Source organism: Panthera tigris, chromosome B4 (assembly GCF_018350195.1).
Source record: "Panthera tigris isolate Pti1 chromosome B4, P.tigris_Pti1_mat1.1, whole genome shotgun sequence".
Taxonomy (NCBI): domain Eukaryota; kingdom Metazoa; phylum Chordata; class Mammalia; order Carnivora; family Felidae; genus Panthera; species Panthera tigris.
This window is the reverse complement of record NC_056666.1, coordinates 26,918,233-26,943,161: the sequence shown is the minus strand read 5'-3', so window position 1 is coordinate 26,943,161 and position 24,929 is coordinate 26,918,233. Positions and strand designations below refer to the sequence as shown.

General features: G+C 38.1%; 1 protein-coding gene across 1 annotated transcript in view; it reads right to left on the bottom strand.

Annotated features, from left to right (window-relative positions):
- Positions 1-23,412, bottom strand: part of LOC102961534 (mitochondrial poly(A) polymerase) — a 31,996-nt gene extending 8,584 nt beyond the window's left edge. Inside the window, exons 1-6 of the mRNA XM_007092747.3 lie at positions 23,244-23,412; positions 17,153-17,325; positions 16,399-16,632; positions 13,619-13,843; positions 7,369-7,580; positions 5,345-5,571 (exon numbers count right to left, since the gene is read on the bottom strand). Coding sequence (XP_007092809.2) covers positions 5,345-5,571; positions 7,369-7,580; positions 13,619-13,843; positions 16,399-16,632; positions 17,153-17,325; positions 23,244-23,397 — 1,225 coding nt within the window. The 5' untranslated portion in view covers positions 23,398-23,412. The remainder of the gene's footprint in view (positions 1-5,344; positions 5,572-7,368; positions 7,581-13,618; positions 13,844-16,398; positions 16,633-17,152; positions 17,326-23,243) is intronic.
- Positions 23,413-24,929: the final 1,517 nt, after the last annotated feature.

Here is a 24,929-nt window from a genome sequence, read left to right as displayed (position 1 = left end):
TAGGTGGGACGCCTGGATGGCTCAGGTCATAATCTTGCAGTTCGTTGAGTCCAAGCGCCCCGTGTTGGGCTCTGTGCTGACAGCTCAGAGCCTGGAGCCTGCTTCGGATTCTGCGTCTCCCTCTCTCTCTACCCCTCCCCCACTCACGCTCTGTCTCTGTCTCTCAAAAATAAATAAATATTAAAAAAAATGTTTTAAATAAATAAAAAGGACAGATAGGGGTGCCTGAGTGGCTACGTCAGCTAAGCATCCTACTCTTGATTTCAGCTCAGATCGTAATCTCAGGGTTCCTGGGACTGATGAGCCCTGAATCGGGCTCTGTGCTGACGGCATGGAACCTGCTTGGGATTCTCTCTCTCCTCTTTCTCTGCCCCTCGCCCTACTCGTGCTCGCTCTCTCTCTCTCTCTCTCTCTCAAAATAAACACTTAAAAAAATGTTTTTAAATAAATAAAAAGAGAGAAAGTGCAAGAGAAAAACAGGCAAAAGACTGAAAGAAACATCACAAGAGATACCCAAATAGCTGACAGATACATATATGTGTATGAAAAGGGGGTCAATGTCATTAGGGAAAAGAAAATCAAAACACACCATGATGCCACTACACGTGCATTTGGAATAGCTACCATAAAACAAGATAGTATCACGTGTTGGCAAAGACAGAGAGCAATTCGAACCTGTACATAACGGCTGTGGGAGTTTACACTCTGGAGAACTGTTTGGCAGTGTCTATTAAAGCTGAATATACCCAAATCCTAAGACTCAGAAATTCTATTCCTAGTTTATACTTGAAAGACAGGAGTACCTATGCTCACCAAAAGATATGTGCTAGAATGAGATGAGCAATTACTTGTAATAGTCCCAAACTACAAATTATTCAAATACCCATCAAAAATAGAATTTAAAAATATCTTTTGGTATCTTCACGTAAAAGAATACTGTACAGCAATGAGCATGAATGGTCCACAAATATACCAACAGTAGGAACGAATCTCCTCAACACAATGCTGAGCGGGAAGAAACCAGACACAAAGCAATACACACGACATGATGCCCTTTAGCTAAGAGACATAAACAGGTAAAAGCAAGTCCATGCTGTTGGGAAGGGGTGTGGGGATGTGTAGGGACTTGGAGGGAACACAACAGTACTTCTGCAGGATTTATTCAGTCTGAGTGATGTTCACTTGGGTGTATTCAGTTGGTCAAAACTGGTGTGTGTGTGTGTGTGTGTGTGTGCGCGTACATACTTCTGTAAGTATTATATTTCAGTTACCTTAAGAAATTTAGAAAACCTCTCAAAGCCTCAGTCTCTTCACCTATAAAATGAAAATATAATTCTGCCTCATAAGACTTGTTGGGAGGACTGAATGAGATGGTGTGTAAGATTTTTTAGCTAAATGCCTGGCACAGAGTTAGCACTCAAGAAATTGTTACACAGTCAGTCACAGAGCTACCAATGAAAACTTTCTTCCATTCGGGGGTTTCTGCATCAACACTGCCAACAATACTGTACCCAGTCATTTCTTCCTCAAACCTTTAATTCATCACAGGAAAGAAGTCCTAAACAAAAAAACTGTAATCAAACAACTGTTTATAAAAGCAAAATGCCACACGAAGCACTAAGCACAGAAATAAAGACAGTAAAACCAAAAAAGGAGAGAACGCACGATAAGAGACATGGGGGGGATGAGGAGAAGTGGAGATTATACAAAAACACAGAGAAACAGAAATTCAAGAATAACCAAAACATGGAAGTTGCCATCATGCTCAGTACAAAAAGTTTTCAATTTTATAATGTTCACCCAGCATCTGAAATCTATTTACTGAACTTCCACTATGGACCCAATCCTATGCCAGGAACAGAAGATGCAGAAATGAATCAGAGACTGCGTGCCCTAGAAAGGCCTGGCCACCTTGGGTAGATAAATCGGCTACGTTACAGCTGTCAACGAGCAGGTGTACACCAAGGACTTGGAGGCCACCCGAGCACCACCTCCTGCGAGGAAGGCGGGAGGGAGCCAGACAGGGGTGACCTAACACGAGAGATCTGGGACTCGGTTTGTCTTCTTTCTCGCTGGCCTAATCTTGAGGAGGTTCTCCACATAAACTGAGGAGGTAGCGATTTCAGGCAAAGACAGAGATGTAAAAAAGACCCAAACATCTGAGGATCAGCAAGGAGTTTAGAGTGCTGCCGCTCCCGATTTGCACAAAGAAGTGAACGTGAGACGAGAGGAGGAAAAGGACGATCAAAGAGACCCCTAAATACAACTCTACAACGTTTGGACTTATTCTAAGCTCCAAACAGTGGTTTATCAAGTCCTAGAAGTGCTCATAGGTGTTCCACAAATTTATGCGCCTTTAATTAATAAACAGGCAAGCAAACGTATTTTTTCTTTTTTAAGAAATACGAATTGAGAGCCTCTATCTGGATATCAAGTGAGAGGCACGACTCAGAAGAAACAAAATGACTGTACACAAGACTTAACTCACTCAGCCAATCAATCATAGAATACCCAAGACGATTTTGATTATTTCATGGTCTAACACTGTTTTCATTCTTGGCCAGAGACTGGTGAATACATATCAATGTGGAACCACTGGTTAAAATCAGGAAGGGTAAAAAAACATGGAATTTGAAAAATACTTAAATGAACAGAAGAAGAAACTTTGATAACTTCTTCTTAAAATACTCTTCACCACATCCTTAATATACATCCACTTATGAAAAATTCTTCGATAGCAAATTCAAGGTATCGTTAGAACTTCAAAACCAAAGATAAAAAAGTAGCAATAATTCTGTCAAATTTGCTTTTTCATTTATTGACAATTCATTTCATTTATTGGCAATTTCAGAGTAGTAACTGCAACAACAAATTCAAACTTAGTGTTTAAAAGCTAACACAGAAAAATTTTAAACCACCAATGTGGTATTTTAAAACAGAAAATTAAACAATTCCAAAATCAGTTTTGTCTGTTTTGATGCCATTAGATGTGAATAAATTTAAATTGTTTTAAAAAATAGATTTGAAATAAAAACTCAACATACTGTAAATGTGTCCATAGATCATATTCTTTTTCTAAAATAATTAGCAGAAAGTTTTTAAAAAGTTACTAGAAAGTTACTGAAGGAGTTCAAGAGAGAATACAATCAGAGATGAATTTGTGAATATCACTCTGCTAGTTACAACTACATTGGTGGGAAACAAATGGGGCTGAGGAGAAAAGGCAGTAAAATGTTCCCAGGAAGGGAATGTCAAGGGCCCAACTCTGGGAAGAGTAGCAGTACGAGTAAGACTGGACTAGAGCCATCAAGATGTGAGGGATAGTTTGCTCCCAGCATAAACTTGCCTTAGTTCTTCCTACTTTCTACAGATCCTACTCTTTCCTTAGCTGCTGAACTCCAAAAGTTCCATTTTTTCCCCCCAAAATGGTCTCTATGAGGGCAGTTTTTGGCATCAATGCACACAGCAAAGGTTAAAGAGGAAGCACTATTTACAGGTTGCTTACTGGTGAGGATCTCCCCACATTTAATATTTAATGCGTGTATGTACGTATGTCTTAAGTCTACCAGACTGAGTTACCTTAGAACAACGTCCATATCGTCACTGCACCAAAAAATAACACCTGATGTAGAATAAGTCACCAATAAATATTTAGTGAATGAATGACACCAAACAATGAGATGAGCACAGCCATGGATGCTGCCCATTTATTTCAACCTCAACAGTGAAATATGTGACTATTACCCTACCTTCTGAAAACTTCCCAGTTTCCATTAACCCATCATACTGAGCTTTTTTAAAGCTCAACTTTAAGCCATGCAGTACTTAACAGCATTCACAGGAAGGAATTACTTCTAATTTGGATAAGAGAAAGTGGCATAGATGAGAGAATTTAGAGAAGTCACAATCCAGGCAGAAAAACAAACAGCATGAACCAAAGTGCTAAGACAGAATACAAGGAGTCATCCCCATAGCGAGTGGAATGTGGGAGCACATGAAGAGGAGGAATGAGAGAAGGGGCTGGGAAATCAGGGACGGCTCCATAAGTGGAGATCTCAAATACGAAGCTGAGTAAACAGGTTTATTCCATAGGGAATAAAATCTCTTTTAAGGTTATTTTAAACACGGAAGATTCAGGGATATACTTTAGAAGTATTATCCTGCAGCAATACACAGGACGGGCAGAAGATAGAGCATCTATACATTTTCAGTGTATCCCTTGTTTACCTTCCTTTTAGAATTTTTAATTTTTTTTTAACGTTAATTTATTATTGAGAGACAGAGAGACAGAGCATGAGCATGAGAGAGGCAGAGAGAGGGGGAGACACAGTATCAGAAGTAAGCTCCAGGCTCCAAGCTGTCAGCACAGAGCCCGACGTGGGGCTCGAACTCACAAACAGCAAGATCATGACCTGAGCTGATGTAGGACACTTAACCGACTGAGCCACCCAGGTGCCCAACCTTCCGTTTAGAATTTAGAACTCTAATACTTTAATATCTCTTCTGGCAGTCTACCAAAATGTCAAATAATTTGACATAAATAACATAATAATTTTAAAATAATCCACCTAAGAATGCTTGTAAACTTTTAACTAAAAACCACATTTAGGATCTTTAAAACATCATGGAACAGTTTTTAGCTTCTTTAAAAATAAATCTGGGGGCACCTGGGTGGCTCAGTCACTTAGGCGTCCAACTTCGGCTCGGGTCATGTTTTCACAGTTTGTGAGTTCCAGCCCTGCGTCGGGCTCTGTGCCGATGGCTCAGAGCCTGGAGCCTGCTTCAGATTCTGTGTCTCCCTCTCTCTCTGCCCCTCCCCTGCTCATGCTCTGTCTCTCTCTCTCTCTCTCAAAAATATATATATATATTATGTATATTATATATATAAAATATAAATATAATTATATACATATATATATTTAACATATAAATAAATAAAGAAATAAATAAATCTGGAAGTTCAGATTTGGAAAGCCATCCTGGAACTATGATCCACTCAGAAGCTGTATCTGGCATAGGTTTTTTTTTTTTTTCCCAAGGTCATTCCAGGCTTGGTCAACTAAGAGAGAAGCTCCAACTGTCTCATGATAATTGTAAACAACCTTGCCAACTGACACAAATAAGGCAGAACTCTAAAGACCTCAGCTTTGCAAATCCTCTGCTCTCATGACCCCTGGTGGGCATTAAAAAAATAAAAAGCACTTAAATTTTAGATTCACAATGTTTTAAAAATACAGAAGACAAATTATATGACTAATAAACAAACACACATGTCTTTGATAACACATGGTAATTATATTATTTAAAACATCAGAAAGAGAAAATAGATTGCTTCTAGTCTTACCAGCTAGGGTTTTCAGGGAGTCTAGTGTTGGAAGAATAGGGGGTGATCTCCTCTGGAGAAAAAAGATGACCATCATTGTAAGAGAGAAATTTGTAATCCAAGAACCAGGAATACTGCTCGTTAATGAGTGTGCTCGAGCCCAACATCGAATACTGAACACCAAGGCTCTCACTCGTGAATCAAGAGCACCATATATATAAAGGAGTTCAGAACTTTTCAAGGCAATCCTTCAAAAGAAAAAAAAAAAAAAGAATTTTCAAACCACCAAATTATTGCTCCAGACTAGAATAAAACACATACCTGGGGACATATGTAAATATCTTACCATTTCTGAGTGTATTCAGAACACCATGATCAGGTAATCAGAAGCATTATGTATTTGCAACATAAAACTGAATGTGAATGGTTGATTATCAAACACATTCATTACCACTAAAATATTCTTTAAATGTTGACAATCATGATGTAGTTGTAAAACTTAGAATTTTTAAATCAAAGTTCCTAAACATGACTTAATTAAGAGAAACACTAAAGATGTGCTCTTTAGTAACTATCGATAAAGACAGACACATTAGTAAGTGAGGCTCTACACCTGCCTTTCACACTTTGGTTATCTAGTTCTTGGCAAGCAAGGAAAACACTGTACTAATTTTATCAAGAGTATAAATGTCTTAAAATTCAGGCAAAATTACAGACGTCTAACATTGATAAAAACCAAAACCTACGAAGATAAAATGTCTTTTAAAGAAACCGACCTTTAGAGCCAATTTTCAAAAAGCTTCCTAGTCATAAGTTACAATGCAAAAAATTATTAATCAGAAATATTTTAAAGTTAAGCTCCTACTGATCAAAACATGTCTTGTAATGTCCCAAAGAACCGACAGAGGGCACAAAACCATTAACGGTATCAACTTCAAACTGTGAAGTATCAAAACATTTCCTTTCTGAGTTTACAGAGAACAGAAGAAATTGCAAATCAGAAATTCAAGGTGATTACATGTTTTATGTAAATGAATCTGAATTAAGTTGCAAATAAATGTCAAATAGTGCCAGGTATTCGAAATAAAGAAACAATGAAGGAATATAAAAACCTGAAAGATTTTAGAACAAATTTTTAAAAACCTGTCCCAACAAGACAATAAAAATAACACTGCTACAGACACAGATGCCATTTTGTTCTATCACACATGCTACACAGAAAATATAATAATGATAGAAAACGCAGTATGTATACTTATTTTTACTCCCTTGGGCTACTTGAGAGAAATTCAGAAGTACTCAGCACTGACTTGTTAGTGAACAGGAGTTTAAGCAAAACTGCTCTTGAATGGATTTTCTGAATCTATTGTTAGTACAGATTATCTAACAGATAATGTAGTGAAATCTAATGCATGCAGTGAGAACACTACAGTTCTGACTTCAACTCCTGCATTGAGAAGTTTTCCCTGCTAAGAACAAAAACGATAAGGAGTCAGAGTAGGAAAGAACTTGTCACTCGCACCCCATTTTTTTAAGGAAACAGGCTGCTAGGATAATAAAATGAAAATATGCTAAGGAAAACACTTATACAGACTGAAGCTGCTCCGACCCACTTTCCGTCCGAAGCAAACACCATCTGGGTTTAGGACCCTAAATTGTCTATACCCAGAGGTTCAGGGTCAAACCCAATGTGCTACTTTATTTTCTAAGTATACTTAGATGACTACATACAGAAGATCTGTTACAGGTGTTTTCATGGTATCACGCTATGTAAGGTAAGAACAATGAAACAGTTCTCCTCAGATGACGTTAGGTATGTTAACACTTCAAACACAGCGTCCTAACATTTTATTTATGAATATCAAAAAGCCAACAGATATATCTAAGAGAAAATATTTCCAATTTTTAAATCCAAGTATTCAAAAAATTTTGAAGTTATTATTAAAGCAGGTGTAAAAGTCCAAAGCCACTGTTTCTGTACAAGAAAAACTATGCTAACACCTTATGATATTCACATTTAAGATGACAAAACAAAGATATAGTACCTATTGTTAGTAGTCAAATCACATTGAAATCCAGAGGCCTGGTGTGAGAACCTCACGAGAGGACACCGAGCATTTAAGATTTTTTGTACACCCACACAACCAGGGCCAAAGTGGTCAAGGCATTCTCCTATCACAGACAGGATCTTCTGAGTTGCCATTCTTTCTGAAGGTACATTTTTCACTTGAAATTCCATCAGAAAATTTCCTGAGGTCTGAACAATAAAAACATTTGTAAATAGGAGCTTTTAATAAGAAGGAATTTCTTAAATAAACTCTCTAGAAGAAAGCTCTAAGTCATTTTCAACAAAACAAAACACAAAAAACACACATTCAAGGGGCACCGGGGTGGCTCAGTTGGTGAAGCATCTGACTCTTGACTTCCACTCAGATCATCATCTCACGGTTTGGGAGATCGAGCCCCATGTCGGACTCTGCACTGACTGTGTGGAGCTTGCTCAGGATTCTCTCTCTCCCTCTCTCTCTCTGCCCCTCCCCTGCTTGCATTCTCTATCTCTCAAAATAAATAAAAATAAAAAAGAAGAAGGGAGACTGGGTGGCTCAGTCAGTTAAGTGTCCAACTTCGGCGCAGGTCATGATCTCTCAGTCCATGAGTTCAAGACCCACGTTGGGCTCTGTGCTGACAGCTCAGAGCCTGGAGCCTGCTTCAGATTCTGTGTCTCCCTCTCTCTCTGTGATTCTGTGTCTCCCGCTCACACTCTCTCTCAAAAATGAATAAATGTTTAAAAAAAAAAAATCAATGGGGGTGTAGAGAGGGGGAAGGGAAAGGAAGAAAGAAAAATAAAGCAAGTATGTGGAAAGAAACTGAGTACCTCATGTACTCTTGATAATTTACACTTCCTAGTTCTGGTTCTTTCCTAAGACTCATTCACATTCCTTGCCTTGGGTTCTATGACACTTCCTCTACTTTTTTAAAAATTTGGTTTAAGCTAGTCTGAGCTGGTATCTGTGAATAAGCGAAGAATATTAACTAATAACGGTTGACAATTAAGAGGGGAATAAAAGACAGCACCCTAATTGTCTTAACAAATAAAGGACTAGTTAAGCAAATTACAGTACATTCATTCAGTGGAATACTGAAAAAGATGCAGTAGACTGAACAGCCAAGACACTATTAACTGGAAAAAAAAATCAGGTTATAATCTGCAAAGATAAAGGGTTTTGTTATAAAAAAGAAGGATTTCTACCTGCAGAGGAAAAAAATTCAGAACAAAATTCATTACATTATTCATAGTAGTTACCTCTGCAAGTGGTGAGACCATCAGAGATATTTACATTATACATTTCTGGAACTATTACTTTATAATCAGAAAAAAAGACATTAAAAAATATACAGGTGTGACATGTATACAAACAATCCCCAGAAATAAACATGTTGTATTTTCTCTATTTATTTCTGTCATCGAGACAAGCTTTTTTTTAAACTAGGAAACTTTTATATTGAAGAAAAAAAATGGATTTCCTTTAAGAGCATCAAAATTTCAAAAATCTAGCTTAGTCCTTTTGTTAAAAGATCTTAATAACTTCTGGTTCCCTGGTCTGTTCGATTTTAAAATTCAAACACATACCAATTTATATGGGAAGGAACCCAAACAAGAATAACCAACAAATAGAGCACAGAGCTACTCAACAGAAAAGTAAAGAAAAAGAAACATCTTCTATCAGGATAAAGCAGTACCAGAAGAAAGAGACAGATTTGAGGTGAAATAATCTCAGGATAGAAGAAAAAAAAAAAAAAAAGGGAATTGGGAGATTAGTATCAGACTAGTATCAGCTATGTTGGACTCAGATGCCAAGGAAGGGTTAGAAGTACTCAGAAGAAAAGAGATAATGAGATTTTCACCACAAATGAGACAAAAAATCGCTGAGGCAACAAGTGAAAATGACACCAGAGAAAAATAGATTTGAGTAATGAGTAATTGAGTTCCAGTCTAGAAACTAGAACTAGCCGTGAACTATAGGCAGGAATGTGAAGTTACAGAAGGTATTCACCAAATACTCTGCATCGCCTTTCTGACATTTAGGAGGGCGTCCCACTCCTGCCCCTCTAAAGTGAAGCACAGTCACTTTGTGGCGACTTGCTGTCGCCAATGAAATACAGAGGCTTCACAAGTCACTTCCAGGCAGAGCTTTAAAAGCTAGTGGTCCATTCTCCACTGTGCCTTTCCACTGCTTCGGGGCTAGAAGCACGGGCACGGGCGGTGAAAGCTGCTCAGCCTGGGTGCTTGAGAGACCCGTGCAGAGTGCCCCTGCTGACCTGCTTTGGCCACACAGCCTTAGCAAGAGATTAACAGCGAGGTGCAGAGTTTGGGGAGGTATTTATCACCAAAGCATAACCTGGCCTAATCTGGCTGATATAAGAAGCAAGAGATCAATAACCACATGGGGTAATTCTACTTAGATAAATGCACTCCACAGAGAAATAAAACACTGCAATTACAGAATAAAACACTGCAATTATGGAAGATGCAGATGATGAAAAGCACATCTATAATGAGCAGAAATAAGACCCACCCCCCCAAATTACTCTCCTCTAACAAACAAATAAAAATAAGAGAAATTTCTCAGGCGGCCAAATCAATAAACACTTCTTACTAATTTTGCTATTCCTCTGCCACCTCTTTGTTTCAGATAAATTTTTTAAAAAATTTTATGTTCTTCCTAATTACTCTGGTATTATGCCAATATCTCATAAAAATAAAACACAAAGTCAGCACCTTGCCCACAGCAATAATTTAGAGAACAGGATAAGACTTGGCCACCAATTTTTACTTCTGTTACCTAAATCCTGTAATACATGAAACCCTATCAGAAAAAGAAAAACCCTATTAGAAAAAGAGCAAGATTTTAGCTTAAAATTTTGTACTGAGGTGCCTGGCTGGCTCAGTCGGTTAAGCATCGGACTTCGGCTCAGGTTACGATCTCGTGGTTTGCGAGTTTGAGCCCCACTTCGGGCTCTGGGGGGTGTCAGGGCAGAGCCTGGAGCGTGCTTCGGATTCTGTGTCTCCCTCTCTCTCTTCCCCTCCCCTACTCGCACTCTGTCTCTCTCTCAAAAATAAATAAACATTAAAAAATTTTTTTTTTAATTTTGTACTAAAATGATCTTTGTGATAACTTAGGCAGCACATTTCACTTGTGAGCGTCGTTCACACATTAAGAAACATGAAAGTTTACAATTTAGTTGCTAAATAACTTTCCTTTACTCATTAGCAAATCATCTCTTTCTAGTGCCTGTGATGCACAAAATATTCTACATAGTGCTAAAAGACATACAAGAGTCTAACACACTCTTCCTAACTTCCCTCAACTCGGACTGAATAAAATAAGCACCCAGAATTATAAAGCAAGGTGGTGTGCCAAAGGAGACACAAACCAAGAGGAGAGGAAGGAGAGTGCACAATTGCACAAAGCTGTCCAAGAGACTCTTTCATGAAGTAGATGAATTTAAAAGTGCTTTTGGTTTTCATTACATTTCATTCTTAATATTTCTAGTAGCAAAGCTATTATAATCTTAAACACGCACATATTTCAAGGTACACGCGTATAATACATCTCATTAGTTAAACCTACATACCAAAAAACATCAAATTGCTTAGTGAGACTGGAGCACTGTCTTTGAAAACATCTTTCTGGAATACCTCTATATTTCAGAAATCTAAGACCCAACTAAAAGTTTCCAACGCTCACCTCTGCCTCCAACGGAAAAAACTGTGTGTTTCCTACTTGCATAATAATGAAATAACTAGTAATATGGCTGCTGATGGTGATCAACATTGGAACACTTATTACACGCTGAGCACCATCCTACGTGCTTCACATGTATTAGCTCGATGAAGCCCTCCGGCACTCCACGAGCCAGGTGCTATAGCACCAACCCAATCTCACAGCTAGAAAAATCTAGGCACAGAGAAGACCAAAATAACTTATCGAGGATCACACAGCCAGTAAATAGAAGAATTACTCTTCTGCAATTTGGCTCTAGAGCCTGGGCTTTAGCCATTACAATATATTATTACACTCCTTGATTATTTAGCAAAGTCTTTTACTTAAAATAAAAATAACCTAGCACAACTTAAGTGTCCCTGCCAGGAATTTAATACAATTTCAAGTACATGTTAGTCTTACTAAGAATGATCCATTTCATTTTTATGTGTTTTGTATTACTTTAATTCAGTCACCATATACTGAGCAGAACACATTGAGTTATGCCAGGCACTGTGTGGGATAAGAAAATGAACAGACATGGTTGCTGCCCTGCCCTAGCTTATGATATAGTGGGAGGAATATATCAGCCACTAACTAAACATAACATAGGAGGAATCTGCAAACAGAAATATGAGCAAGATACTACAAAAAAAAGAGTAATTAATTCTGAGAAGAAAAAAAATCAAGATGGTGTCAAGAACGCAGAGTAAGAACTGGCCTTTGAAAACTACCAGGAAACGGCAGTCAGGGAATAGTGGGAAAGAGCACTCCCCACTGAAGAGACAGATTGGCCAGTATTCATGTTCTAAAAGTGCCTTATTAATTTGGTAATTAAATGATGTGATTGGAACACTGGGTATACAAAGACATATAATGAGAAATCGTTACTAAAATTAATTAAGAGACAGATCATTTCAATACTATGCTAACGAGAAGACCCATTCTATGTCTGTGAGAAGATCCAATCAGTCTTTTAGGATAACTCCAGTACGGCCCGAAGATGGAAAACCAAGACACGACACAAGAAATAAGAGGTAGAAAACAGCATACTGTGAGATTAATCTAAGTGAGAGTTTATAAGGAACTGTGTCACTATAGCTTTGAGGATGTACATAAAGGGGGAGATACGAGAGATAACTTAGAATCAAAGAAGATGGCAAATATCAGGAAAACGAAAATGCCACTAATTAACATGTGAAACATACCAAAGAACTTTCATAAAAACTCACCAAGAGTATCTACAAAGAATGAAAAAAGTTTTATTTTCAAAATGGTAGGTTCAAATGTCAACTGGACATCCACGTAGAGAAGATTCCTAGTTTGAAATATGTAAGAGAAGACAGAGGTTTATAAAAACCTACATTTTATAAACACACAGAAGCCTTTTCCAAGTTGTAACTAAATGAAAGCATCCCTTATACTGTGTGGGAGAATGGCAGAGACACTGGTTCACTTTACCTGTTACATATGCATGTTAATAAGAACTGAATGGAATATATAATTTCCAAACTCGAAGAGGAGAAAGTGGGATGAGGCAGGAATAAAGCAGTAATCCACAGGAATAAAAGGTAGAGGACAGAGAATACAGTCACTGGTACTGCAAGAGCACTGTATGGTGACAGATGTGACAGGACAGACACTTGTGGTGAGGACAGCATAACATATGATCTTTTTAAGTACTGTACACCTAAGACTTACGTAACATTGTGTCAACTGTACTTCAGCTTTATTTTTTTTAAAAAAAGCAGGACTCCAATAGGAGGAAGGAAAAGGAAATGAAAAGCAAAGATAAAGCACTGAAAAACATAAATAAAAAATAACACAGTAAAAATGAACTCAAAAATTATCAGTAATAATGAATAAACACATTGACTTCAAAGAGTCAAGATCAGAGTAAAAGCACAAAATTCAGTGATCTGCTATTCATCAGAGATATTCAAAATACAAGAGCATGTATAAAGGCTGAAAATGAAGATACAGAAGATACGTGAAGGAAGTAACAAGTGGTCATCTTACCAAAAAAGAATTTAAGGAAAAAGCATGTATAGAGATAAAAGACATAATTTAATGATAAATGAACCCAGTCAGAAGATATAATAATCATACACCTATATACCTACACGTTGCTAACACAGCCTTTGAACAAAACAAAAATCAAAAGAATTCCTAGGAGAAATTAACAAAACCAAACAAACATCATGAGATTTCAAAATATTTCAATAACTAGATCACACAGATTAAAAAAAATTAGTTAAGATACAGATCATTTGAGTAAGACAATGAATAACCTTGGCCTAATGGAAAAACTTCAGAACCCATGGAAAAAATAATCATTTTATTATGTGTAGAATAGTCACAAAAAATTATTCTACGTTACACTGATACGAAGAAAGACTTTACAATTCCAAAGAGTTAATATCAAATAGACCATATTCTTTACCCACAATGTTTATTAAAGTTTAGAAATCAAGTTATAATTTTATTAAGTCCAAAGATTACTTTTAGTGACCTAAAGCAATACAATTACCTTGTTGGCGCTGAATTTTCCAATTTCATCCAGATCCAAAAACATGTCCAAGTCACATCCCAATTTCCCAAAACTGTTCACCGAAGAGCCAAAGGGTCTGACGGTACAGTCCAGGAAATACGCAGCCGCTATATCTTCAATAAGAGAACAGGTGAGGTATCGGAGCTTAGTGTTCTCCTCTGTTAACTGCAATTCCTTCAGCAGACTGTTCAGCTGATCATCTATCTAGCTGGCCAAAACAAAAGCAGCAACATATAGAAAATGTACAGGTCACATAAGATAGTTGGCATTTTACTTCTAGAGATTCGATGGCTTTGGAGACCGAGCTGAAAAACATGTACTTTTTTCCTTCCCCTAAAAGCAGATGTTTTAAAAATATCCTTTAAAAAGGACTGAGGAGTGATGATGATAATAATAAAGTATAAAACCATAGAAAAATAAAAAAAATTAGTAAATGAAAATAAAAATACAAATGTTGGTACTTCAATCCACAACTAAATTGTCAGCATCTCTGTGGTTGGGGCCAGTAAGCAAAATTTTGGTATGTTGTATAGGTAATTCTGATGAAACAAGTTTAGGAGTCAATTGCTAGTCCAGACCATGATCCATTTACTCGGCAAATGGTTACTAAGTCTCTACGGCTAATGGTCAACCGGAGTATGGTTAGTCAACCAGTCTGCATATAACGTGGGGATCATCTGCCCAAGTCTCTAACCTACTCAAGGAATCTGGGTATTTAATATTTAAATAGAATACACTCAAGCCCACAGCTTACGCACCCTGAGAAAATATCCCTCACAATGTCTTTGAGGATTATGGAGACAAGGTAGCTGGTGTGATCTGAGTTGTGCTGTATGTGCAAAATACACACCAGATCTGATGATTTTTTTGAAACAAAAACCTAAAATATCTCATTAATAACTGTATAGTGATTATATGCTGAAATGCATATTTTAGATTTATTGGGTTAAATAGTTAAATTAATTTCAAAAAAAAAAAAAGAACTGAGGAATGATGACATCGGCAAAAATCAAAACCACTACATTTCTTATGCAATATGTATAAAGTATTGTTTCCGGAAAATGAAAGTAGTTAAAATGCTCCAGAAAGAGGTCAAAACAACCACAAAGCTAGACATTTTAAACAAAGTTGGGGGGGCGCCTGGGTGGCTCAGTCGGTTGAGCGTCCGACTTCAGCTCAGGTCACGATCTCATGATCCGGGAGTTCGAGCCCCGGGTCGGGCTCTGGGCTAATGGCTCAGAGCCTGGAGCCTGCTTCCGATTCTGTGTCTCCCTCTCTCTCTGCCCCTCCCCCGTTCATGCTCTGTCTCCCTCTGTCTCAAAAATAAATAAACGTTAAAAAAAAAAAAAATTTAAACAAAGTTGGGGAGGAAGAAGAACCAATGTTAAAGGCAGGAAACACAAGAAATAAGCAATGCTTCAGGTAACCAAGGCCCAAGATCCCTCAACTCCTCAGAATAGTAATCCTGTATCTTCACCAGAAAACTGGTGGTAAAAACATCACCTTTTGAAACTGTGCACTGGAGTATTTTTTTTTTAATTTTTTTTTTTTAACGTTTTTATTTTTTATTTTTGAGATAGAGAGAGACAGAGCATGAACGGGGGAGGGGCAGAGAGAGAGGGAGACACAGAATCGGAAGCAGGCTCCAGGCTCCGAGCCATCAGCCCAGAGCCCGACACAGGGCTCGAACTCACGGACCGTGAGATCGTGACCTGAGCTGAAGTCGGATGCTTAACCGACTGAGCCACCCAGGCGCCCCTGGAGTATTTAAAATAAAAATCATAGCTTTAAATGCCCATATTCGGAAAAAATATTGAAAATAACTGAACTATGTGTTTAAATCAAGAAAAACAAGTAACAGAGAGTAAAGAAAATGTGTAAGGTTAGAAATAAAATTTTTAAAATTAGAAAATCAAAACAAAAAATAGCACTTTGATCAAAAACATGAACTGATAAAGCCAAAACTAATATAAACAATGTTAGGGCAGCAAAAATAGATTAAGTCAGAAATGAGGTTTTTTTGGGTTGTTTTTTTTTTTTGAGATACTTCTTATTTTTTTTTTTTTTTAATTTTTTTTTCAACGTTTTTTTTTTATTTATTTTTGGGACAGAGAGAGACAGAGCATGAACGGGGGAGGGGTAGAGAGAGAGGGAGACACAGAATCGGAAATAGGCTCCAGGCTCCGAGCCGTCAGCCCAGAGCCTGACGCGGGGCTCGAACTCACGGACCGCGAGATCGTGACCTGGCTGAAGTCGGACGCTTAACCGACTGCGCCACCCAGGCGCCCCAAGATACTTCTTATTTTTGAGAGAGCACAAGTGGGACAGGGGCAGGGGGGGCATGTGGACAGAAGATCCAACAAGCTGACACAGTGAGCCCAATATGGGCTCGAACTCAAGAACTGTGAGATCATGACCTGAGCCGAAGTTGGAAACTCAACTGACCGAGCCACCCAGGTGCCCCAAGATACTTTTACATTTATAGAAAAATGCCGGGTACAACTATATGCCATTATGTTGACTGAAGAAAGAAAACCTGAATAGTCCAAAGGCTGAAAACTCTGTAAGACTGTGGTTACTTGCCAGGCATACAAGCAGAGTGTGGGGGAGGAGAGTGGGGAAGGACTGCTTTCACTTTTCACTCAACATATTCTGTAGTCTGAATATTTTATAAGAACCTATAATAAAGAAAATAATGTCAAACACACACACACACACACATATTTTTAGATATTGGAGAAGTATACCTACAAACTTACACTTTCTGCACAACAAAGTAACTCAAGAAGCTTCTTGCTAGAAGGAGGTGCATGAATACTACATTGTACACGTGACTGTTCTGAAGTCGGGTTTGACGGATTCTTCGTCTTTAAATTGAAGACACGTGATCTGAATGGAATTGCAGCCTCTGTGCCCATACTTGGAGTACGAGTTCCATTCTGCAGTGAAGTTACACTTTCCTTTTGACAAAATTCTACAACAGCATAAAGACCCTATGCCAAAAACGTAAGAAAAAACAGAACACATCTCAGACTGATATATTTTAAATAGCATTTTTGCTCAAATTTCCAAACAATTATTGTAATACTAAAAAAATATTGATTTTTTAAATTTACAAATGATACACTTCTAACACAAGCACTGGTTTTAATCATTACAAGCAGATTAAGAAAAGGAACACTATAAACTGGTAAGAGTCAACAGAAGCTGAAAACAATGATGAAAGAGAAAATTAAAAGGCAAAACAAAAATCCCCTCCCCTTGGACTTTATCAATAAGATAAGAGACTACTTAAAGGATTCAAATAATGGAATCAGTCAGTTATAAATTACTTATAATCCCATAGTAATAATGCCATAAGGATTTTTATTCTCCTATAAAAAGATCATTAAAGAAATTTAAAGAGGAATGGTAAGATATCAAAAGAGAATCTAACTTTACCATACTGCAAATAATGAATGGAACGTTTAACTTTCAAAAGCATGAATGTCAGACTGTTTTTCAAATACTTACAAAGCTCTCATAGAAGAAATGATTATTAATAGGTCCATGTTGGGATAAATATTTTAGAAACTTTTTTACACTGATTTTATTTGGACAATGTATCAAAACGGTTCGCTGTGCCTGTTCTCGTCTTTCTTTCTGCACCTCAGAGAATGTCTTTTTGGGAGTCCTGCCTTCAGAGCCTATGAATGAGACAAAATATTTCCAACACAAAAACACAAACACACAAATATAAAATGTAAAGCATATTTTGATAAGGTATATACAGATTTTATAGCTGACTAAAACCACTTTATCCAAATCTCATCTTCTTTCTTCTTCACCTGTAAAAGAATGAAGCTATACTACTTTCGATTTTCATTTACCATTCTCCTGTAATTATCACTAATACTGTCCACTTTCCCAGTTTTGATTTACTATATTCAATGCAGAGCACTGAAAAGAGAAATATCCACAAAGTTTTAAAAGCCAAATCAGGAACGTAAAATCACCCGTTTAACACTACCCCAAATACACACATATAAAACCTGTACAAGGTTATAACATACCAAAGCCTAAAAGAAATTATTATAAACCTGAGTGTAAATGAGAATGAAGTTTAGAACTTTAACGTATTGGGGCACCTGGGTGGCTTAGTCAGACTCTTGATCTCGGCCCAGGTCATGATCTCAGGGTTCATGGGTTCGAGCCCCGTGTCAGGCTCTGCATAGACATTGTGGAACCTGCTTGGGATTCCCTCTCTCTTCTTCTCTGCCCCTCCCCCACTCTCTCTCTCAAAATAAATAAATAAACTTAAAAAATAACTTTAATGGATTAAAGTAAGTTACTGTTGTTTTTCTTTGTCATGGGTCTTGATCTAGCTCAAACAATTAACAGTGCGTTACCAACTATCTCGTGCTGTGTATCACAGGTACATCAACCAATTTCAAACTCAGCTGCTGTCCTTAAGAATTCATGGTAATTTTACTAAAGAAATAGGGGGTAATTTCTTTTTTCATTCAAAACCAAACTAGGGCTGGGGGCTTTACCATCACAGGAAATGAAGACAAGAGCTGTAACAGTCAAGAATTAGATATTAATAATCAACTGACCACAAACGAAGAATCAACAACCAAGCATAAGGAAAAAGAAAATCATTCGAGTTCTAAGAGTGTATTAAGGCCAAATGCTGAATTTTAGCAACATATTTTTTCCTCCAAGATACTTAACTTCTAGTTGGGTGGCCTAAAAGTGTTTCTTTTAAATATCTGGAATGGTAGATTCTAGAGATTATAAACCACCAAGTCTGGTAACAATACCCACAAAAAATTCCAAAGAGATTAAATAGTACAGAAAATATAACTGGTAACATGGAAATCAGCAGATGCTTTTCGACTCCTTTCAAAAGGTTATAAAACTGATAGATCAAGGAATACTGCAAACACACTGTACCTTGATCTCAGCAAACTCCAAGACATTCTCATGGACAAGACAGAGAAATGTGTGTTAATGCAGTAAGAGCTCGCTGTACCCTAAACCCTGTTCGTTAGCAAAGGCCTGGAGGCAGTCTCCAGTGGCACACCACAGAACTCTTAGCCCTGACATACCCCACGTTTCTAACTGATCAAACACATGCTGAGTTTGATTCCTGCCTTCACTGTACGAGATGCTGAAAATACATCTCTTAAATAGGGGTCCACATCTCCATTCCGGATGCCAATTCTTTAACATCAATCTCTTATTTCAAGGCCTGTATCACAACAGCCGGATTCCTCAAATGGTCTTATTCACGCTGGTCTTTTCCTTTTCAAGCCATTCTCTGGTGCCAAAGTGATCTTTATAAATCAATCTTTTAAAAAAAGTCGCATTCTTTGACTTCCCTGCTTCAAACCTTTCAATAGCTTCCCTACTGCATTCAAGATCAAGCCTAAACCCAACAGCATGGGGATAGTTATTGGCATTTTGCCCCATCTCTCCTCTTCAATGTCTACCATTTCCTTCTACCATTTCCTCCTTCTGCAGTGTTCACTTAAGGTACCCCACACACTGTGAACTTTGACTATCTTCTTGTCTCTGACTGGAATGCCCACCTTCTCATTTTCTGCCCCGAACACTCCCATTCATCCTCCCAGAGGTCTGCGAAGACTTCTGACTTTCCATGGTAGGTATCTCCTCCACCTCCGTATTACCTTACTTCAACATCTGTGAAAGAACGTAATTCACGGTGTTGTAATAACTTAACAATATGGAAGAATATCTGTCTTCCAGATATTGAGGACAGGGACTATTACTATTCACTGTGATCTCAAGTCCACTGACAGTCCTTCCAATTAGTCCCTATTTCCTCCTTCTTCTTCTTCTTTTTTTTTTTTTTTTTTTGATATAGGCTCTGCCTAGACCACCTCACCCACTTTTCCCTTTGTAACTACCACTTACACATTCTTGTCTCTGATTTTTACGGAGTCCAGACTGTTGTCTAAATGCTTATTGTAAAAATAAAGTCAAATTATCACATTTTATGAAGTTTAAGTATAAATCCTTCCCTAGTTCTCTGCCCCTAATAACACTCAACCATTAAGTTTGGTACTTATGTTTTCATACATTTTTAAGGCATATACAAATATTTGCATTTCTCCACAGATAAACATTTTTTACACAAAATTACCAAAATCATATTTCACATTGTTTTATAATATGCCTTTAAAAATTTAATACACTGGGGATATCTGTATCAGTATATGTCTACCTCATTTTAAAAGTAACTGTGTAAAAAAAAAATAAAAGTAACTGTGTAAGTATTCTTGTTAATTTATCACAGTTTAGCCAATTCTCTACTGATATTCAGATGGTTTACCTCCTGTCACTATTACAAACAATACCGCAATATCATCTGCATACGATGTCTTTGATTTTTATGCAAGTATATCCCTGCAGCTGATCACTAAGAGGAGAGACTGAATTTAAGATTGATAGAGAAGTCTGATAAAAGATGAAGAAATCTGCTTAAAAAGCTGGGAGAGGTACAATCTAAAGTATTTACAGCTCTGGCCTGAACAACAGTAGGTAAAAATGATGAGGACAAAGTTGTGAAGGGGGAACAAAAAGTTCAGGAAGTTTAAATGCATTCCCTCATAAAAGGTTTACCAAACCTACGAATAACACAAAGTTGAGACTGAAAAGTAGTAAGTGCCAATATTTTATGACAGACTCAATTTCAATGGTCTTGATGACATAATCTGGTAAGCATAAACTTAATAAAAAAAAACTACGACTAAATACTGTCCTGCACTTAAAATCGAAAACAACACCGGGGCACCTGGGTGGTTCAGTCGGTTAAGTGCCTGGCTCCTGACTTCGGCTCAGGCCATGATCTCACAGGTTCATGAGTTCCAGCCCCACACCGGGCTCCGTGCAGACAGTGTGGAGCCTGCTCAGGATTCTCTGTTTCCCTCTCTCTCTGCCCCTCCCCTGCTCGCTTGCTCGCTCTCTCTCTCTCTCAAAATAAATACACATTAAAAAAAAAAAAAAATAAAGACACAATGACATAATGGGGAAGAAAATTAACCTAGTAGCAGTTGCATAAAAGAGGCCCAAAAGTTTGATTTGATGAAAGCTCAAAATGAGTCAAAGCGACGTCTTCACCTCTGGGATGTGCACAGGGAATGAACAGATACATATACATCTATAAAATTCCAATCTTCATGGAAACAAATGTTCTTAAAAACCCAAATTCAAGGGATAACAGCATTTCTTTACTATTTACTGGTCGGGCCGCGTACGGAGTATATGTTCTACTGTGGCCATAATGGATATGAAGGATACTGATGAAACAGAGACCACCTGGCGAGGAGGGGTAAAAGGTCTAGAAGCTGACAGAGAATTACTGTAGATTAAGCGGGATTTGCAGCCTGAAGGAAAACTAATGAGAACCTGAATGCTGTCTTCAACTCTTAACAGCAAACCCTCTGTTCGTGCAGCACTTCAGTTTTCCAAGCCTCTACAAATACGCTCTATTTCAAATCTCAGTATAAGCTTTGTGATGGAGCAGGTATCATTACTGGAAAAAAAAAAAAAAAAAAACCTTGCACAAAATCAAATATCTAATAAGCTGGATAGCATCTTCTAGAATGCTATCTGTTATCTGATTGCCTAGCCTCTGTCCTCCTTGTTTAAGTGATAGCACACCCCAGCTGGCAGGAAACCACTCTATGAGGTTGTGGGGGGCTGTCACTATTGTTATCCTACCTAGGATACTGACCCTCATCCCCTCGGAGAGACTAAGATTATCAGACTATTTTGGAAAGCTCCTCTTGGTCCAAGAGGTGGGGGTGTGATCAATCAAAAGCTCCTTCTCAGAATTCTTCAAATTTAGGTATAAGATTATCTTATTCTTCCCTTTGGAAAAGGCTATACGCAAGTAAACTTGAAGCTGCTGGTGGTCATGCCTCCATGCAGAAGAATCTGAGATAAGGAGGCCACCGAAAAACAGCTGAAGAAAACACTACCTCACATTGACCATATCCACCCAGTTGACCTTAAAGCAGTTGGCTCTTTCTGGAGTTTGGTTACATGGGTTGGTACATTCTCCCCTTTCTACTTAAGCTAATTTGACTTAGCTTCTGTCACCTGCATCCCAAAGAGTATAATACACTATATACACTATATATTCTTACTCTTAAAATCGGGGTTCTTTTCCACTACTCAAATGAAAGCTATGTCAAATAGGAAGGTGCAGTTACTTCCTTCTCTTTTTAAAAATGGGAAAGAAATTCAAATGATGATTTTGTTGCACACAAGAGTCCCTGTACATTTAGCCAGTTATATGATACAAAATGAAACACATTTTCTAACAAAAACAACAAAGCTGTACTAAATGAAGAGTACAGCCTTGGAATCAGGTTTTTTCCTTATCACTGCTACTTAATAGATGGATAAGTTTGAGCTAGCCACTTGGACTAGCCTGTTTTCTCATCTATAAACGAGTAATAACTCCTTCCATACCAACTTTACAGAGTTCTATTTTCTCAAAGAGCATATGAAAATACTCCCAAATTTAAACCACTATTCAGATGCTAAATTAAAACAGCTTCTTTGGCAGAATTCTTACTCAAATTTTCAGAGTTACTTAAGAATTTTTAACAGAAGCAGCTTCTACCAAAGACAATCCAATCAGTATTTCCATGAAAAGTCATATTAAGTAACACTTCCACTCCCTGTCAACAAGACCCTTTATTTACAATCTGAGGAGAAGAAAAATCCTACCATTTATTTTAGGGGGGAACATTTTACTTGTTCAGTCTACTATAAAACTACTACCAGAAGTAATTTTATCTCTTAAAACTACAGCTCCAAGAAATGGTAGAAATAAACATTTTGCCTATTCACTCGAGATCTAAATTAACTCGATATGTAACCTTACGCAAGTTGCTCGGTTCTTTTAGCTTCTTTCTACACCTGTTAAGTGGAGACAATGAAACATTTTTTGTTAGATTGTTTTAAAAGTTGTAAAGAAGATACAGCTCTTGGGGGTCACAACAGGGCTTCAATAATACGCAAAGAAGCATATAAATTTAGAACGTCTCCGGGTCGGCAGCCTGTTCCAGTGAAAGCAAACCCGTTACCAGGTTACTAAAACGGCCAAAAGAATAAAGCAAAAGGCAATAATTTTCACAGGCAGAATCCTACATTCGGAAGCGGGGAATACTGTTACTCATTAATGCTTCAATACACCCGTCCTCCAACAGCTTGTAAATCAGATACATTTGTGAATGAAGCAACTGACCGATATGTGGCATCACTGTTATCACTGTATTTTATCAAAGTATAAAATATAAGCAAACTGTGCTCGTGGCCTGAACTTCACAAAGATTTAAACAACTTCATTACTGTGCACAGGCCTCCCCGAATTAACATCACACCCCACTACTACCATGAGCAACGGGTGGCTCTAAGTTCCCCTAGTGAGATTAGAGGAGGATGGGACACAACCTCACCCTATTGCCAAAGGCTCCTCGGCCGTGTCCACAGGCCACGCGCTCGCCCGCGATCCCAGTCTCTTCCCCCTTCCCTCGCCCGCGGTGGGTCGCGGCTACAGAGCAAACCGAGGACACGGCGCCATCACCTGTCTCCACGCTCCCCGACGACTGCTCTTCTCTTTTAATTTCTGCGGCCACAGTTCTTGGGCAACTGAGAAGCCTGTGGATAGGACGCAGCACTTGACTTCTCTGAGCACATAGGGGTAAACTGGCCAACAACCCCACAGCGCGAGCCGCCATTGTCAAAGTAACAGAGGCAGGAAGACGAAAAGGGCACCTGGCTCCTGCGCGTGCGTACTGGGGAGTAAGGAACGGGAAGCCTAGAGGGTCAAACTAGGCGAAAGTTGCCGGACTGAAGATGCCTTTGCTTTCAGATTCGTTTCGGTTTTGCTCTCCCACGGTTCTCTAAAAAGAAGAGCCCCCCGTAGAACGAGCCCACCACCTACTCTTTCAAATAGAGTCATGAAAATAGAACCGGACCTCAAGGTCATAGGGAAGGAGCACTTATTTGGGAATCTATACTTAAGAGTAGAGTAAGTGATAACACTTTTTCTTTATCAGACCTTTACACGTACTGGCTCTCAACCCTTACAACAACCCTGTGAGATGGGAACTATTATTATCGCCGTTTATTTACGGGGAGACTGAGGCGTATGCAAGTTAAGTAACATTTGTAAAGTTACACAGCCAGTCCGGGACAGAGATGGGAGTTAAACCTAGATTACCTGGTGCAAAGTTTTCCTTTTTTCTTATAACAAGTTTACTGAGATTTAGTTCATATTCTACACAATTCACCACTTTAGGTGTCCCATTCAGTGGTTGTGAGTATACCACAAAGTTGTGCAACAATAGGCATAATCATTTTTAGAACACTTTCATCAGCTCCAAAAGAAAACTTGTGCCCATTAGCTATCACTCCCCCAGTCCCCACATTCCCCCCAGCCCTAAATAACCACTTATCTACTTTTTGTCTCCATGATTTTGCCTTTTCTAGACATTTCATAGAAATAGAATCATGCAATATGTGTTTTTTTGTGACTGGCCTCCTTCACTTGGCATAATACTTTCAAGGTTCTTCTATGCTGTAGCATCTGTCACCACTTCATTCCTTTCTATGGCCAAATAATATTCCATCACATGGTGTTAAAAGATAAGTTGGGGCATATTAAAAATTTTAAGAGATTGTTTGAACAAAAATAAATTCAAATCAGGCAACATCCAATCTAGCAGACAGAAAGGGCGTTTATAGGCAGAAGGGAAGACTTGAAAATATAAATGAAAGATTTTCACAGGCAGAAGAGAGCAGGAACAAGGAAGTAATAGTGAGCAAAAAACACACTGGTTTGCATAAAGTTACTTTCCTTTAGGGGATGTCCCAGTTTATCAGGCAAATAAACTGGTTCTAATCAGGTGATTTCTGATTGATGGGCTTAAGATTCTATTTCTGGGAGAGTTGAAACTGTAATTAGGTTTTGTTTTGGTTACATGAGGCTTACACAAGTGACTCTATCTGGGGCCTGTTGTCCTATTTTTAACAATGGATATGCCACATATGGTTGCCCATTTCTGTTGTTTCTGTCTTTTGGATATTATAAATAATGCTGCTATGAACATCCATTATCAGTTTTTATATGAACATATGTTTTCACTTCTCTTGGCCATATACCTATGAGTAGAAGTGCTGGGCTGTATGGTAATTCTGTGTTTAATCTTTCGAGGAAATGTCAGGCTATTTTCCAAAGCAGCTGCATGATTTTCATTCCCACTAGTAG